Below are 16,213 nucleotides of genomic sequence, written 5' to 3' on the forward strand. Positions count from 1 at the left end.
TAATGGGGCCTCCTCCTGCTGCTGTGCCGCCGGAGCACAATTTCTGTTCTCATCCTGAAGCAAAGTTCTTAACCCGAGGTAATATTTCTGGGTTAGCGGAGTCTGTAAACTGAAGCGTATGTAACCCGTATGCAGTGGCGTAGCGTGGGTTGTCAGCACCCGGGGCAAGGCAAGTAATTTGCGCCCCCTAACCCATGGATTTGCGCCCCCTAACCCGTGGATTTGCCCTAACCCCAGATGTTGCGCCCGGTGCGGCTGGCCCCCCCTGCACCCCCCACGCTACACCACTGCCCGTATGTAATAAGCGTATGTAATAAGCTAATTTCACGTGCACTGAAGTCTCTATCCTCTATGAGGCAAAATACATTATCAGAACATATTCCAGCTACAGGGAAAGGATGGGAAGCAGGGTTTGTGAGAGGTGCACTCTGGGGGGAGGGGATGTGGCAGAGAGGGGTTGCAGTGTGGGGAGTTTCCCAATGAACAGGTGGAGAGCCTATGAGGGCTGCATTTGAACCCAGGATATGTATTCCCCCACCAAGGCTCTGATGGAAAGGTAAAGAAGGTGTTGGTCTTAGAACTGCTTGCTCTCAGTACCCACAGGGATTGGACAACCACACAGAGCATCCCTCAGTGAAATGATGCAAATATTTAATAGAATTCCATCCTCAGTGAGAGAATGTGTTCCAGCAGGACTCTCACTGTATTGTATCACCAGAGTTACTGAGTAGAAAGTCACATGCATAAATCTGAAATTAAGCATATATACGCGGGTGGCGCTGTGGGTTAAACCACAGAGCCAAGGGCTTGCCGATCAGAAGGTCGGTGGTTCAAATCCCCACAATGGGGTGAGCTCCCGTTGCTCAGTCCCAGCTCCTGCCAATCTAGCAGTTCGAAAGCACATCAAAGTGCAAGTAGATAAATAGATAAATAGGTACCGCTCTGGCGGGAAGGTAAACGGCATTCCCGTGCACTGCTCTGGTTCGCCAGAAGTGGCTTAGTCATGCTGGCCACATGACCCGGAAGTTGTACGCCGGCTCCCTCGACCAATAAAGCGAGATGAGCGCCCCAACCTCAAAGTCAGCCACGAGTGGACCTAATGGTCAGGGGTCCCTTTACCTTTTTATACTTAAACTGCATGTGCTTATGCCAATAAAGGTAAAACAAACAAATAAAACCCCTCCATGTGTGGATGAAAAGGGCAGGGCTCATGAGTGATCTGTATAATACCCTGAGCTGGATTCAGAGTTTAGCATCCAGACAAGGCTAAAGGGGTTTCTTCTTAATACTCTCAGGAAACAGGAAATTAAATGTGAATTGAATCAGATTTCTACCTCATCCCTATGAGATGTGAATAAGGACCCAGTGAAGAAGCGGATATCTTTGGAACTAAAATGATAGCACATGATGATTGGCCCAATGTTTATGTACGAAACCATTCTGGAACTGTACAAAGTCCAAGCATACATCTAAACTGTCATGAACTATCTTCCAGGCTCCTTCCACTGTCCACTTCCAACTTTTTAAAAAGTCTGCAAAAATATTTTTTACTAAGTTTCCCAAAGGAAAAAAAATAGTTGAAACTATTGATATGTTGGTTCATATCATCCATTTATTTGTAGGCCATTTTATAACCATGCTCTGCTTAAAGTTGCATAGTATGCAACACGTTAAGCAAACTTAGGCAACCACTATGCCAACTGAAAACAGAATAGGAACAAATGTCTCTGTAGCACCGTGGATAAGTGAATACACAACAACAGTGTCAACAAAATTCCAGTACATAATTATATGAAACTTTAACACAAATCAAACATACTGTAATATTCTAATCCATCTGCTTGAAACCATTGGGAACAAGAACAGGGCGAAATACACAAATTAATTAGATTACATGTAAGGTCTATTATAGTTAGTTAGTTAGTTAGTTAGTTAGTTAGTTAGTTAGTTAGTTAGTTAATTCTATGCTGCCCTTCATTTTAACATCACAAGGCAGCTTAGAATATAAAAACATAGAATATGTACCATAATAAACAAAAACAATAACTTGCCACACATCTGAAGGTAGCCCTGTTTAGGGAAGTTTTTAATGTTTGATATTTTATTCTGTTTTTAATATTCTGTTGGGAGCTGCCCAGAGTGGCTGTGGAAACCCAGTCAGATGGGCAGGGTATAAATAATAATAATAATAATAATAATAATAATAATAATAATAATAATAATAATAATTACTATTATTAAAAAGGCCACATATTGTTTAATTAGCCAAAGGCCTGGGAGAAGAGGAAATTTTGCCTGGCGCCTTAAGATATGTAATGAAGGCACCAGTGCCATAGGCTTGAAACATTTAATCTTATGTGGTGGAGGTTTTCATAGGTCAGATTAATGCCATTAAATGATTTACTAGTCAACAGACAATCATTTCCTTAATGCTGTCTTCTTTATTAGTTGTTCCCTATTATTCAGCTTGGACCTCAATACTATGATATAGCATTTTGGGGGAAATATACAGAGTAGCAATGCAGCCCCAGAAACCAATATAGAAAAGTATTTGTTCAAATAGCAATAAAAAAACATGCAACATCTCTAATTACATAAAATAAAACGAGCATACATATTTTAAGCAGTAATTCAAACTCACACCTACAGTTCATTGAGTTTCCACTAAACTTTCTGTTAATGAGACCATATTTCCAAGAGCAAAGGCACAGAGTTTCATAAGCACGCAATGCTTGAAACCACAACATCTTATTAAAACTTATGGAGCATGTTAACAGGTAAATTATCGCTTCCAATTGTCTTCACTCAGATATGCACAGTGCTAAACTTAGATTTACTTTACCATCCATTTTTAACTTCTTTTTCTCTTTTTCCCCATTAGCTGTTCTCTGCTGTTCAGTTCAGGCCTCAATAAAATAACATAGCATTTGGGGGAAAAGATGCAGCCTAATAAACCAGCAGTGGAGCCTAAAATGGAGAAGATCTCCACAGCCACCATGTATTTGCCCTTGGTACTCAAGTAAGTTGGAACAAATGACAACCACACACTGCAAAAGACCAGCATGCTGAAGGTGATAAACTTGGCTTCATTAAAACTGTCAGGCAACTTCCTGGCTAAGAAGGCCACAGTGAAGCTGACAATGGCCAGGAAACCCATATAGCCCAGGACGCAATAAAACATACTGACTGACCCTTGATTACATTCCAGTACAATTTCTTTAGTCATGGAGTGCATGTCCAAATCTGGGAATGGGGGAAAGGTTGAGAGCCACACAGTGCAAATGGTGGTTTGAATCATGGAACAGCACAGAACAATGGAGTTGGCCAGTTGTTTCCCCATCCAGCTTCTTATCCTGGAGCCTGGTTTTGTAGCTACGAAAGCTAGAACCACAATGATTGTCTTGGCCAAAATACAAGAAACAGCCACTGAGAAGATGATGCCAAAGGCAGTTTGTTGAAGGAAACATGTCAGCCTTGAAGGTTGCCCAGTAAATAGCAATGTACAAAGGAAGGAGAGCACGATGGAGATAAGGAGAGTGAAGGTGAGCTCTTTGTTATTGGCTTTCACTATGGGAGTTTTCTGGTGCTTAATGAAGATGCAAAGCACCAAAACTGTGATGAAGGAAAAGAAAAGAGCAATAATAGCCAGAGTAAGCCCCAAAGGCTCTTCATATGACAGGAAGGTCACAGCTTTTGGGGTGCACATATCCTGGTCACTGTTTGGATAATGATCTTCTGGACAGATGAAACAGTCATCCATGTCTGTAAAAGAAATCGTTGGTTACATTTCATGTATGTAGAGCACTATTGTCATCATTCCAATATCACAAAGTCTTAAATAAAGTTGGCAGATTGAAAAAAAAAATTTTTTTAGCCTTCTCATGTAGTTATTTTCCAGAAGCTATAGTCAGCCTTGAGCAGCAGTAGCCAACATACTGAGCAAAGAATGCTCAGCTCTGTCCTGAAATCCAGATTTGATCATTACCTCTTTGTTCCCTGCGCATAACATACCATTTCTTGGTTTCTGAGAATTATGCATGGGCTTTATCCATATAATGTATCTGGCTGATATCCATATTGTGGACTCAGTTCTGAGGAACTCTCTTCTAGCTGAGATCAGCCAGACACTTCAGGTGCTTGATGAATACATTCCTATTTCAGCAGACATTTTAAGGATTTCCTGTTTTTATTATTAATTGCAATTTTATTTTACCCGTGGTATGCTTTTTGTAATCTTTATGTACATTGCTTAGAAATTTGGGTGATTAAGCAGCATATATAGCTGAAATGGAAAAAATGAAAGGGCACAAAATTAAGTAGCCAATATATTTGATATGCTCTGTATATAACATCTCATACCCTTCTGGTTGGAAATCTTGCCCTCTGGACAGCGGAGACAATCATAGCAGCAAAATGGCTTCCCTTCCTTCTTTGACTTACTATAACCTGAGCGACAGTTGTCATTACACTGAGAAAGTGGCTTTGCCTGTCCATGAATGAGAGATTAGAAAAAACATTAAACATTAAAAAGACTTCCCTATACAGGGCTGCCTTCAGATGACTTGGGGGTCGGATAACTCCATATCCACCAATATTTCTCCAATGAATATAGGGACATCCTAAAGAAAAGTGGGACATTCCAGGATCAAATCAGAAACCAGGATGGCTTCTCTAAATCAGGGACGTCCCTGGAAAATAGGAACACTTGGAGGGTCTGCAATATGCTACATTCTAGCCATGAAAAAGTCAGAGGTTTCGAAACACATACCGTATTTTTCGCTCTATAGGACACACTTTTCCCCATCCAAAAATGAAGGGGAAATGTGTGTGCGTCCTATGGAGCGAATGCAGGCTTTCGCTGAAGCCTGGAGAGTGAGAGGGGGAGAACAAGAACCCCCCCCCCTTCTCCCCCTCCTATGGTCCGGTGCGTCCTATGGCCCGGTGCGTCCAATAGAGCGAAAAACATGGTACACATGTATGTCCCTCCTCCACCCATACTAGCAAGAGTCATGATTACAGTTCAAGGGCACATTCCAGCCAGCAAACATACTCAGGAAGGGCGAGTGAGGGGTGTGGGAAAGTTTTAAGGGGAGGAAAGATAGGAATGCATTCCTCTGTTCGTATGCTGAACTGTGCAGCTGTGGACGAACACTGAAAGTTCAGCTAGGACTGAATGATGTACCCTGTGCTGAAACCAAATGTAACATTGTGACTGCTTCTAGTCACAGAGGAAATTTGTAGAAGGTATTCTGATGCAGAGTGTGTCTGCATTTGAGGTTCACCACCATAAAACTTCCAGTTTGCTATAAGCTTTTTTCAAAAAATATATTTTTGAACATTGGGGAAGCTATTTGTTTATCGCCAAATGTACCTGGTTAAATCTATTGGGCCATTGGATGGCATCTTCACAAATGAATAATTTGTCCAGGGAAGCCTGTGATGCTATCTGTCCAACCGTGACTCTAAGAAAGGAGTGGTTTGGGAATGTGATCCAGTTGATAATATCAAATCCAGCAATTAAATTCCCCTTTTGGTCAAAGGAAACCTTTTCTCCAGCACTGTTGTTAAATGATAAATGTTTTAGATAATGGTGAAGCTAAATTAGGGGAGAGAGAGAGAGAGAGAGAGAGAGAGAGAAGTAGATCAAAAGTATCTATCATAAGTAACAGAGATGCATGAGGATAATGATCCTTTACTACAGAAAGGAGGAGAACTACCAAAGTTCTGATTCTTATAAGGACTGACCTGATCTTATCTGGAGGGATCAGTGTATACAGTGGTACCTCGGGTTACATACGCTTCAGGTTACAGACTCCGCTAACCCAGAAATTGTACCTCAGGTTAAGACCTTTACTACCCAGAAATCGCTAACCCAGAAATCGTGCTCCGGCGGCGCGGCAGCAACGGGAGGCCCCATTAGCTAAAGTGTTGCTTCAGGTTAAGAACAGTTTCAGGTTGAGAACGGACCTCCAGAACGAATTAAGTATTTAACCCGAGGTACCACTGTACTTTTATCTCCTTTATTGTTATTTTCATAAGATATACCACTTGAATTTAAAAGAAACCCTTAAGGTGGTTTACAAAAAAAACCCCAAAACAGATTACTTTGTATCAGAGGTGCACTCCAGATCCTACACATTTCTGGATTCTCATTCACTTGCATGTTCCTAAATGACGGGGTGTGAAGGCTGTCTCTATGTTGTCTTGGTTGTCATAGCCACAGGCCCATGGCTAGATAGCTTGTGGAGCTTCTGCTGCCACACTTCTTGACACCAAAGCAAGTCACCCTGGCACTGATGTGTCTTGATCACATGTCATCTCTATCATGGGAAATTGTGTGTGTCCAACCACTTTGAAAAAGTATGTTAAATATGTAAAAAAAATCCCCCTGTGAGTAATATAATCAAGAACCATTGGTGTTTATGAGTACGGATGCATGAATTATCCCAAACTCATTAGGAATTGATGAGAGAGAGAAATAGGGAAGCTATGTTACTGCCACTGCTAATGGTGAAGTCCATCATCACCAACTGTTGGAGAATTTCTTCCCCTCCTGGAGAAATGTGGCTTGGAGGGGAATAGAGTAGGATGGAGAATTTCAAGAGTGGCTGTTTAGCTGCTCTCTCTGGGCAAAGGTCAGAGGGGGCAGGGCTTCTGTTGAGGTAGGTGATTAGCTGTGGGAGGAGCTTATCAGAGCCTTAGGGCAGCGGCTGAAGAAGGAACAAAAAGGGTTTTCCTGTGTGAGTTTCTTGTGGCTGTTTAGCTGCTCTCTCTGGGCAAAGGTCAGAGGGGGCAGGGCTTCTGTTGAGGTAGGTGATTAGCTGTGGGAGGAGCTTATCAGAGCCTTAGGGCAGCGGCGCGCGCCTAGCGGCGCGCGCAGTTTGATCCATATTTTAGATTTAGGGGAGCTAGTCTCAAACATTTGTTGGGGGAGACCTAGGTTTTTTTGGGAGGGATTTATTTGTCCTGTCTCCACACTTTTTATGATAGAGGACCACTGTAGTCACCCCCAACGACACGTTCCCAAGATGGAGGGTGAGGGAACAGCTGCAGTCGCCTGTGGTTCCTGCACAATGTTTGCCATCTTGCCAAAGGTTGCAGGCAGCTTTACCTGCAGCAATTGCATGTTGATTGCCCTCTTAAAAGACAAAGTCCAGCAACTGGAGGAACATGTAGCTACGCTCCAAAGAATTAGAGAGCTGGAACTCTTCTTGGAAGCAACAGAGCACACCGTCTCCACCAAGGAAGAGACAGGGGACTCCCCTGAGAAGGTGGCTAGTTCACCAACACAGGAGCCAGATATATGGAGAAACGTGACTCAAAGAAGTAGGAGGCCCAGGGTTCGCTCTGATTGTTTAGAAATACGCAATCGCTTTGAGGTCCTTTCCCCTAGCATGGAAGACGAAGAGCAGACTCCATTTGAGGATCTCTCCCTCATTACAGTCGATCAGGTATATGAAGACGAGGAGCAAAGGCAGTCCTCTGGGAATGTCCAGGCGACCTTGGAACCGACAGCTCACAGAAGAACCCCGACCAGACCTAAGAGGAGGCGTGTAGTGGTGATAGGGGATTCCCTACTGAGGGGAACAGAAGCAGTGATCTGTGGGCCTGACAAGATGTCTCGGGAAGTGTGCTGTCTCCCCGGGGCTAAGATCCAAGATGTAACTGAACGACTGCAAGGAATCATAAAACCCACTGACAAATACCCCTTCCTCTTGGTTCATGTGGGAACCAATGACACTGCAAGCAATAGCCTCCAGAAGATCAAAAGAGATTACGAGGCTCTGGGCAGGAAATTGAAGCAATTAAATGCACAAATTGTCATCTCATCTGTCCTCCCAGTTGAACGATGTGGCCCAGGGAGAGAGGGAAAAATAGTGGAAGTGAACAACTGGCTTCGCAAATGGTGCAAACAGGAACGGTTTGGATTCTTAGATCACGGAATGCAGTTTCTTGAAGATGGACTTCTGGCAAGCGATGGGCTGCACCTCACAACGGTTGGGAGGAATGTTTTTGCAAAAAATCTCAGAAACCTCATCAGGAGGGCTTTAAACTGACTAATGTGGGGGAGGGAGACAGTGCTCCTGAAGGTAGGAGTCTATCAATTGATGAAGATGATCATCCAAATGTCATAGACCGAATGGAGCAAAGAGCATGCAGACCTAGTGGTGGGAGGAGAAAATCCTTAAATAAGAGACACGGGGGAATGATTAATGGACTTCAATGTCTGTACACTAATGCGCAAAGCATGGGAAATAAACAAGATGAGCTTGAGCTCCTGGTACAGCAAACTAAATATGACATAATAGGAATCACTGAAACCTGGTGGGATAAATCCCACGATTGGAATGTAATAATGGAGGGATACAATCTATTTCAAAGAAACAGACCAGACAAGAAAGGAGGAGGAGTGGCGTTATATGTCAGGGATGTGTATACCTGTGAAGAGATCCAAGATTTAGAACCTCAAAGCCAAAGTGAGAGCATTTGGGTCAAAATTAAGGGAGAGAAGAATAACAGTGACCTCATTGTGGGAGTTTACTATAGATCCCCAAGCCAAACGGAGGACATAGATGATGCCTTCCTGGAACAGATGGCCAAGCATGCAAAAGGAAGGGAGATAGTAGTAATGGGGGACTTCAATTACCCGGATATTTGTTGGATGTCAAACTCAGCCAAGAGCATAAGGTCAAACAGATTCCTCACTGCCCTTGCAGACAACTTCATTGTCCAGAAAGTGGGAGAAGCAACAAGAGGAACAGCCATTTTAGATCTGGTCCTAACCAATGTTGATGACCTGGTTAGTGGGGTAGAAGTGGAAGGATCATTAGGCGCGAGTGATCATGCTCTTCTGAAGTTTACTATACAGCGGAAAGGAGCAGCCACGCATACTAGGACTCAATTTCTCGACTTTAAGAAAGCCGACTTCATAAAGCTTAGGGAAGTGCTGGGTGAGATCCCATGGACAGTAATACTAAAAGGAAAGGGAGTTCAAGATGGCTGGGAGTTTGTTAAGAGGGAGATAGTAAAAGCACAACTTCAGGCAATACCAATGAGACGGAAACATGGAAGGTGCCTAAAGAAGCCAGGGTGGCTATCTAAAGAACTTTTAACTGAGTTAAGATTAAAAAAGGATGTGTACAAAAAATGGAAAAGGGGGGAAACCACCAAAGAGGAATTCAAACAAATAGCCAGCACGTGTAGACACAAAGTCAGAAAAGCTAAAGCACAAAATGAACTCAGGCTTGCTAGAGAGGTTAAAAGCAACAAAAAAGGCTTTTATGGGTATGTTCGTAGCAAAAGGAAGAACAAAGAAACCGTGGGGTCACTCAGAGGAGAAGATGGTGAAATGCAAACAGGGGACACAGAAAGGGCTGAACTCCTCAATGCCTTCTTTGCCTCAGTCTTCTCCGATAAAGAAAACAATGCCCGACCTGAAGAATTTGGAGCAAATGATTCAGCAGAGGAAACACAGCCCAGAATAACTAAGGAGATAGTACAAGAATACTTGGCTAGTCTAGATGTATTCAAGTCTCCAGGGCCAGATGAACTGCATCCAAGAGTATTAAAAGAACTGGCAGATGTGATTTCAGAACCACTGGCAGTCATCTTTGAGAATTCCTGGAGAACAGGCGAAGTCCCGGCAGACTGGAGGAGGGCAAATGTTGTCCCTATTTTCAAAAAAGGGAAAAGAGAGGACCCAAATAATTACCGCCCAGTCAGTCTGACATCAATACCAGGGAAGATTCTGGAGCAGATCATTAAGCAAACAGTCTGTGAGCACCTAGAAAGGAATGCTGTGATCACCAATAGTCAGCATGGATTTCTGAAAAATAAGTCATGTCAGACTAACCTGATCTCGTTTTTTGACAGAATTACAAGCCTGGTAGATGAAGGGAACGCAGTGGATGTAGTCTACCTTGATTTCAGCAAGGCATTTGACAAGGTGCCCCATGATATTCTTGTAAAGAAGCTGGTAAAATGCGGTCTTGACTATGCTACCACTCAGTGGATTTGTAACTGGCTGACTGACCGAACCCAAAGGGTGCTCATCAATGGTTCCTCTTCATCCTGGAGAAGAGTGACTAGTGGGGTGCCACAGGGTTCTGTCTTGGGCCCGGTCTTATTCAACATCTTTATCAACGACTTGGATGATGGACTCAAGGGCATCCTGATCAAATTTGCAGATGACACCAAACTGGGAGGGGTGGCTAACACCCCAGAGGACAGGATCACACTTCAAAACGACCTTGACAGATTAGAGAACTGGGCCAAAACAAACAAGATGAATTTTAACAGGGAGAAATGTAAAGTATTGCACTTGGGCAAAAAAAATGAGAGGCACAAATACAAGATGGGTGACACCTGGCTTGAGAGCAGTACATGTGAAAAGGATCTAGGAGTCTTGGTTGACCACAAACTTGACATGAGCCAACAGTGTGACGCGGCAGCTAAAAAAGCCAATGCAATTCTGGGCCTCATCAATAGGAGTATAGCATCTAGATCAAGGGAAGTAATAGTGCCACTGTATTCTGCTCTGGTCAGACCTCACCTGGAGTACTGTGTCCAGTTCTGGGCACCACAGTTCAAGAAGGACACTGACAAACTGGAACGTGTCCAGAGGAGGGCAACCAAAATGGTCAAAGGCCTGGAAATGATGCCTTATGAGGAACGGCTAAGGGAGCTGGGCATGTTTAGCCTGGAGAAGAGGAGGTTAAGGGGTGATATGATAGCCATGTTCAAATATATAAAAGGATGTCACATAGAGGAGGGAGAAAGGCTGTTTTCTGCTGCTCCAGAGAAGCGGACACGGAGCAATGGATCCAAACTACAAGAAAGAAGATTCCACCTAAACATTAGGAAGAACTTCCTGACAGTAAGAGCTGTTCGACAGTGGAATTTGCTGCCAAGGAGTGTGGTGGAGTCTCCTTCTTTGGAGGTCTTTAAGCAGAGGCTTGACAACCATATGTCAGGAGTGCTCTGATGGTGTTTCCTGCTTGGCAGGGGGTTGGACTCGATGGCCCTTGTGGTCTCTTCCAACTCTATGATTCTATGATTCTATGATTCTATGATTCTATAAGAGGCCATTTTAGCTGAAACATCCTTACAGATGAATATAAAAGTAATACTAATATTACTTTTCTCTAGTTATCAGTCATGGCCAACTTAACCATCTCTAGTAATAAAATCTATGTATAGATTGTAAGTGATACGCTGAACTGAAACTTGCTGTTAAATGTCAACTATGATTAACCTACTGTTTGGATACCTAAAACTCCACTACGGTGAAGAGAAAATCTACGTATTACAGGGACTGCTGTTGCACCCATAGATATAATGAGTTTTTCTGCTTGCGGAATACCTGCCATGGCTGTTGATTAATAAGGTTCCATGTTCTTTCACTGACTTTTGCTATGTTTTTGAATTTAAATGAATACATAGCATGTAAACCTTCTGCCACTGCATGTACAGCATTGTAGATACTATAGCTGTGACCAGTCATTCTCATTTCAAAAACTGACTGAGGAAGTGTCTCCAGTTTTTCTTCCCCAGTGCAGATTTCACCAGCATCCTCTTCTAAGGTGGAACTCTGGAAAGTACAGCTAAAAGCATTTTCCCAGAAGACCCTAATAAAATCGTCTTTTTTTGCTGTGGTAGGGTTTCTTGTTTGAAGAAATGTGTGGAATCCTGGAAGATCCTTTGAGTGAATTGCCAAGGATATGCTGCCATGGATAAAGTGGATGTCCCAACTTTTTTGAGCACTAAGTGCTGTAAAATCCATCTCGGCTGTCATAATCCAGATCTTTGTTTTTATGGGTATTTCCTCAAATTCTTGAAGATGCAACAGTGTTCTTAAAACAAGAATGGTGTGGATTTCACCATTTACAACCACTGCATTGGCAGTGCTTTTCATAATAGCATTGATTGTGTGAATCCCCTCCAGCACCAAATCATGAATTTCAGTAGAAAATACTGCTTTTGGAAATCTTTCGACAAAATCAAAGCAGATGCCTTTCTGGGAGAAAGTGTGAAGCATGCTTGCTTTCAATCTCTCTCCACTGTCATCATTTATGAAAAGCACCCCAATCCATGTCCACTGAAAATGCAGCAGTAGCTGGACAATACCCATATACTGTTTGTCTCCATTTGGGAACATCTGGTGCAAAGAAACTCCATGGGTTTCATCATTTATCACTGGAGCAGAGCCATACGTAAGCTAAAGAAAATAACAGTGAAAGTTAGAGAGACAATAAGGATAGCTCCAAATTAAAATGTGTTGCTGCAATTCCTAAATTGTAAGGCTTGTCCTCAAAAACTGTCCAATCCAGCACTCAATGTGCATTAGGAGCTAATGAGATTAATGTAAAATACAGCTTTTTATTTCAATCACAATCTCCAAGACTCCCGGCAAAACTCTATATACCAGGCATATATATAACTCTAAGGTACATTATACCTGGAGAATCTTATAAGTGCACAGGATGGTTGCAATGTGGAGACATATATCAGAATTGGGTCCCCCAATGACTGCAACTGGACTATTCTGAATGTCACACTTGTAGTTTGGGATAAACCCGCCTGGTGTAGACAGAAGTTCCATTGAGGCAAGGTAGGTCCATCTTGCATGGAAATTGCTGTTGTAGATGTGGAAACCCATGGTGACATTGGGTAATATCTGGGGGTTTTCATTTATCTCTTTCACAGCAAATTGCAAGGCCAGGATTTGCTGGTAGCTCTGAGTTAATACCCTACAATGAGAAATAAATGATGCACCATAGTTTATCTCCTTCAAAATTTGGTATTTGCTACATTTCAGTCCTATCTATACACTAAAAACTTTGCTCTAAGATAGATCATTTGGACATATTCTAGGAAGTGGGGGAAAACTTTTCAGCACATAGCCTGATGGCAAATAAAAGCTTGGATCCTAACCACTCCCATCCCCCAAATATGTCACTCTAAAGGATTAGGTTAAGATCCAAAGCAGGGCGAGAAGTGGCATTAGGAAGAGGCTGCAGGAAGAAATGGATTTACTAATAACATTCTGCTTCTGCCAGGAGTTTTAGACTCCACTCCCAATCTGGTATCATCTTACATTAAGTGAAAACTATTATTCTAGGTAAAGAGGTGCCGGAACTCACCATGAACATGTTGTACCCACTCAATATTAGTTGTAAGATTTCTTATAAATATTCCAATGCAAAAAAATGTATAGTCTTCTTGAAAGTAAATCTCACTGAAATCAGCAGGCCTTCCTCCCATTGTAGTGTGATTTGGATTACAGCCTGAGAGCTAAACAGCCTGAGAGCTATTCATGCAGTTAGTAATGGTTTCTCACTTTGTTTGACCTTTTGGTAGTTTACCTGGTCTATTATTATTCCTATTCAGTACAATGAAGAAAGTTGCCACTCTATAGCAGAATTCCCAACCCTGCGTGAAACAAATGCTTTGAACTAGAACAGTGTTTCCCAACCTTTTTTGGGCAAAGGCACACTTGTTTCATGAAAAAAATCTCGAGGCACACCACCATTACAGCCCCGTGACGTCAGCGCGCAGCGTCACGCCGGGAGGGACGCACGAAAGTGTAAGTTTCAATTTATTCCCCTCCCCCTTGCCTTCCTTCTGTGCCAACCGCCAAAAAGCCAAGAAAAAAGCCAAGACTTTAGGGCAGCAGGTCGACACGGAAGAAGCTCCTACCTAAGGACAGGTGCGACGGCTGTGTCCTCTTCTGCCACACTTGGCAGCCCTGCCTCACGGTCGTGACTCCCACCCTGATTTCTCCCCGCAGGTCGAGCGGCACAGGCAGCCCAATGTGTCCAGCCCAGACACAAGCCCCGCTTCCCCACTCTAGATCCTGAATGCGACCAAGTGCTCTGGACTCCCGAGCAGGGTGGGAAAGAGGACTCGCATCTGGTAGCCTCCGGGCTCCTCGCCTGCTCGAGGGATGGCATTGCAGGCAAGCTGCCGGCCGTCGCCATCGCCGCCCCCTCATGCGAGTGGACCTGCCCGGAGTGGTGGGCCGGGGGAGGCTCGCTCTCTGTGGGGATGTTGCCCGCACGCGCGGCCCCGCTTCCTCCTGCCCAGGGCTGAGCTCCTTACCCGCGATCTCGGTCTCGCGCACGCGGATCCCACTTATTCCGAAGCTCGCGCCACTAGCTGGGGCTCTCACACCGTGCCATGGCGAGGCGGCGCGGCCCACTGACGTCATCGCGGCTCGCCGCCGCCCTCGACTTCCCTGTTCCCTCCCCTCCCTTGGGTCGCCGTGGTTACCGAGGACTGCAAGCTGCTTGGGCGAGCGTGGGGCATTAAGTGGGAGAAGGAAAATTAAAATTAAAACTCGCCTGAAGGCCGCCTCTCCGGATATCTTTCGAATTTTTTAATTTTTCCCGCGGCACACCAGGTAACGTCTCGCGGCACACTAGTGTGCCGCGGAACACCGGTTGGGAAACACTGAACTAGAACACCCATAGTTCCTGTCATTGGCTGTGATGGTGGATAATGATGGAAGTTATAGGCCAAAAGGCTAGTTAGGTGGGGTAGAAGGATAGAGAAGGCTGCTCTTGAAAAAATCCTTAAATATATTATACAGGAAGAGGATTAGGAGATGGACTCTCTCTCTGAATTTGCACTGCTGAAAATCACCGTCTACATAGAAACAGGGTAGGGTAGTATGATACAAATCTATACAATGATGTAGAGACAATAAACCATTTGTAATGCACTGAAAATAAAGTTGATTGCATTGGCTTGCCTGAGAATGTACATTTTGCAAAACAACAGAACAGAACGAAAACAAAACAACAATAATATGGTTCCTTACATGATATTGTCAAATGCTTCGTGAGAAGGATGTTCTTCAAATTTGATTGGATTAGGCAATATGTATATCTGAGAAATAATGCCAGCAATGATGAAATCTCCTACATGATAGCACTTGTGATGAGTAAGAATAGGGTGAGTGATGGTGTGTTTAACCATTGGAGAAATAGACATCATTTGGGTTAGCAACACTAACACCAGTATCACAAATATCACCATCTTGCATGAAAACTCTGCCTTTTAAATATCAGCTCATTGGCTTTTATGTATATTGCCATCTGAGTGTCTTTGACTTGGATAACGTGACTTGAGTTTGCACGCAGTTGAAGCCAAAAACAACAACAACACACACAACGGAAGGTATCAGAAAACAGACATGCAACCATCTCTATTCAAGGCTGTGTGTGACAGATAGGATTTTAACAGCATCCTTAGTCTCAGTTCACAATTGTGGGAAGGGTCATTGAATTCTCTGGGGACTAGCAGAATAACTAGATGTAATCATGGCTCATTGAAAATTACAAGGGAGACAATCACCTATGTAGCATTGCTGGATCTGTGTGACATAGCAGCAGAAAACATGTTTATCACAACTTGATAGAAGTCTCCCCCAGTTCTGTTCAGTAGAACCAGCTCAGTTTGGTTCTGTGAGATATTGCAGAAGAAAAATTATTTAACACAACTGGAGAGGAGTCTCCTTTGGACATGCTCAGGGGGACCCAGCTGGTTTGTAATGAACCATAGTAAGGAATAACAAACTTGAAGTAATGTATTCAAAAATGAATACAGTGGTGCCTCGCAAGACGAAAAGAATCCGTTCCGCGAGTCTCTTCGTCTTGCGGTTTTTTCGTCTTGCAAAGCAAGCCCATTAGCGGCTTAGCGGATTAGCGCTATTAGCAGCTTAGCGGGCTTAGAGGATCAGCTGTTAAGCGGCTTAGCGGCTTAGCGGATCAGCTGTTAAGCAGCTTAGCGGATCAGCTGATAAGCAGCTTAGCGGCTTGGGAAAAGGGGGGGAGGGAAAAAACCCTGCAGGAACTCGCAAGACATTTTCGTCTTGCGAAGCAAGCCCATAGGAAATTCGTTTTGCGAAGCACCTCCAAAACGGAAAACCCTTTCGTCTAGCGGGTTTTCCGTCTTGCGAGGCATTCGTCTTGCGGGGCACCACTGTACCAACAGTAAAGAGGGAGTAGTTTGCAATGTCTGCCTTTTCAAAAGTGGCGTGAAGTCTTGCATAAGTTATGAACTTCTGCTATCAAAACTCAGTTGTGACGGCCCATAGGACTGTAATGAAAACAGGGCCCCTGATAAACAAGAGAGAGGTATCATGCTCAAAGCCACCCTAGGGTTTGTAAAAGTATGCAATCAGTGTTTTAAATATTTGGCCTAGGGAGGC

At 43.6% G+C, this 16,213-nt stretch overlaps 1 protein-coding gene across 1 annotated transcript; it reads right to left on the reverse strand.

The window, feature by feature from the left end:
- Window positions 1-2,851: 2,851 nt before the first annotated feature.
- Window positions 2,852-15,039, reverse strand: LOC114581462 (vomeronasal type-2 receptor 26-like). The gene is made up of 6 exons (XM_077918059.1): window positions 14,822-15,039; window positions 12,458-12,749; window positions 11,363-12,217; window positions 5,372-5,596; window positions 4,360-4,486; window positions 2,852-3,762 (listed from the first exon to the last, which is right to left on the reverse strand). Exons 1-6 carry the CDS (start codon window positions 15,037-15,039, stop codon window positions 2,852-2,854), a joined length of 2,628 nt encoding a protein of 875 aa, XP_077774185.1.
- Window positions 15,040-16,213: the final 1,174 nt, after the last annotated feature.

This window comes from Podarcis muralis, chromosome 13 (assembly GCF_964188315.1).
Source record: "Podarcis muralis chromosome 13, rPodMur119.hap1.1, whole genome shotgun sequence".
Classification (NCBI taxonomy): Eukaryota; Metazoa; Chordata; class Lepidosauria; order Squamata; family Lacertidae; genus Podarcis; species Podarcis muralis.

Coding starts and splice junctions, on each gene's coding strand:
- LOC114581462 (XM_077918059.1), bottom strand. CDS start 15,039: ATGGTGATATTTGTGATACTGGTGTTAGTGTTGCTAACCCAAATGATG. Junction 12,750..14,821: donor GAAGCATTTGACAATATCAT/GTAAGGAACCAT, acceptor TTCTCATTGTAG/GGTATTAACTCAGAGCTACC. Junction 3,763..4,359: donor CAAGATTTCCAACCAGAAGG/GTATGAGATGTT, acceptor TTTCTTTTACAG/ACATGGATGACTGTTTCATC.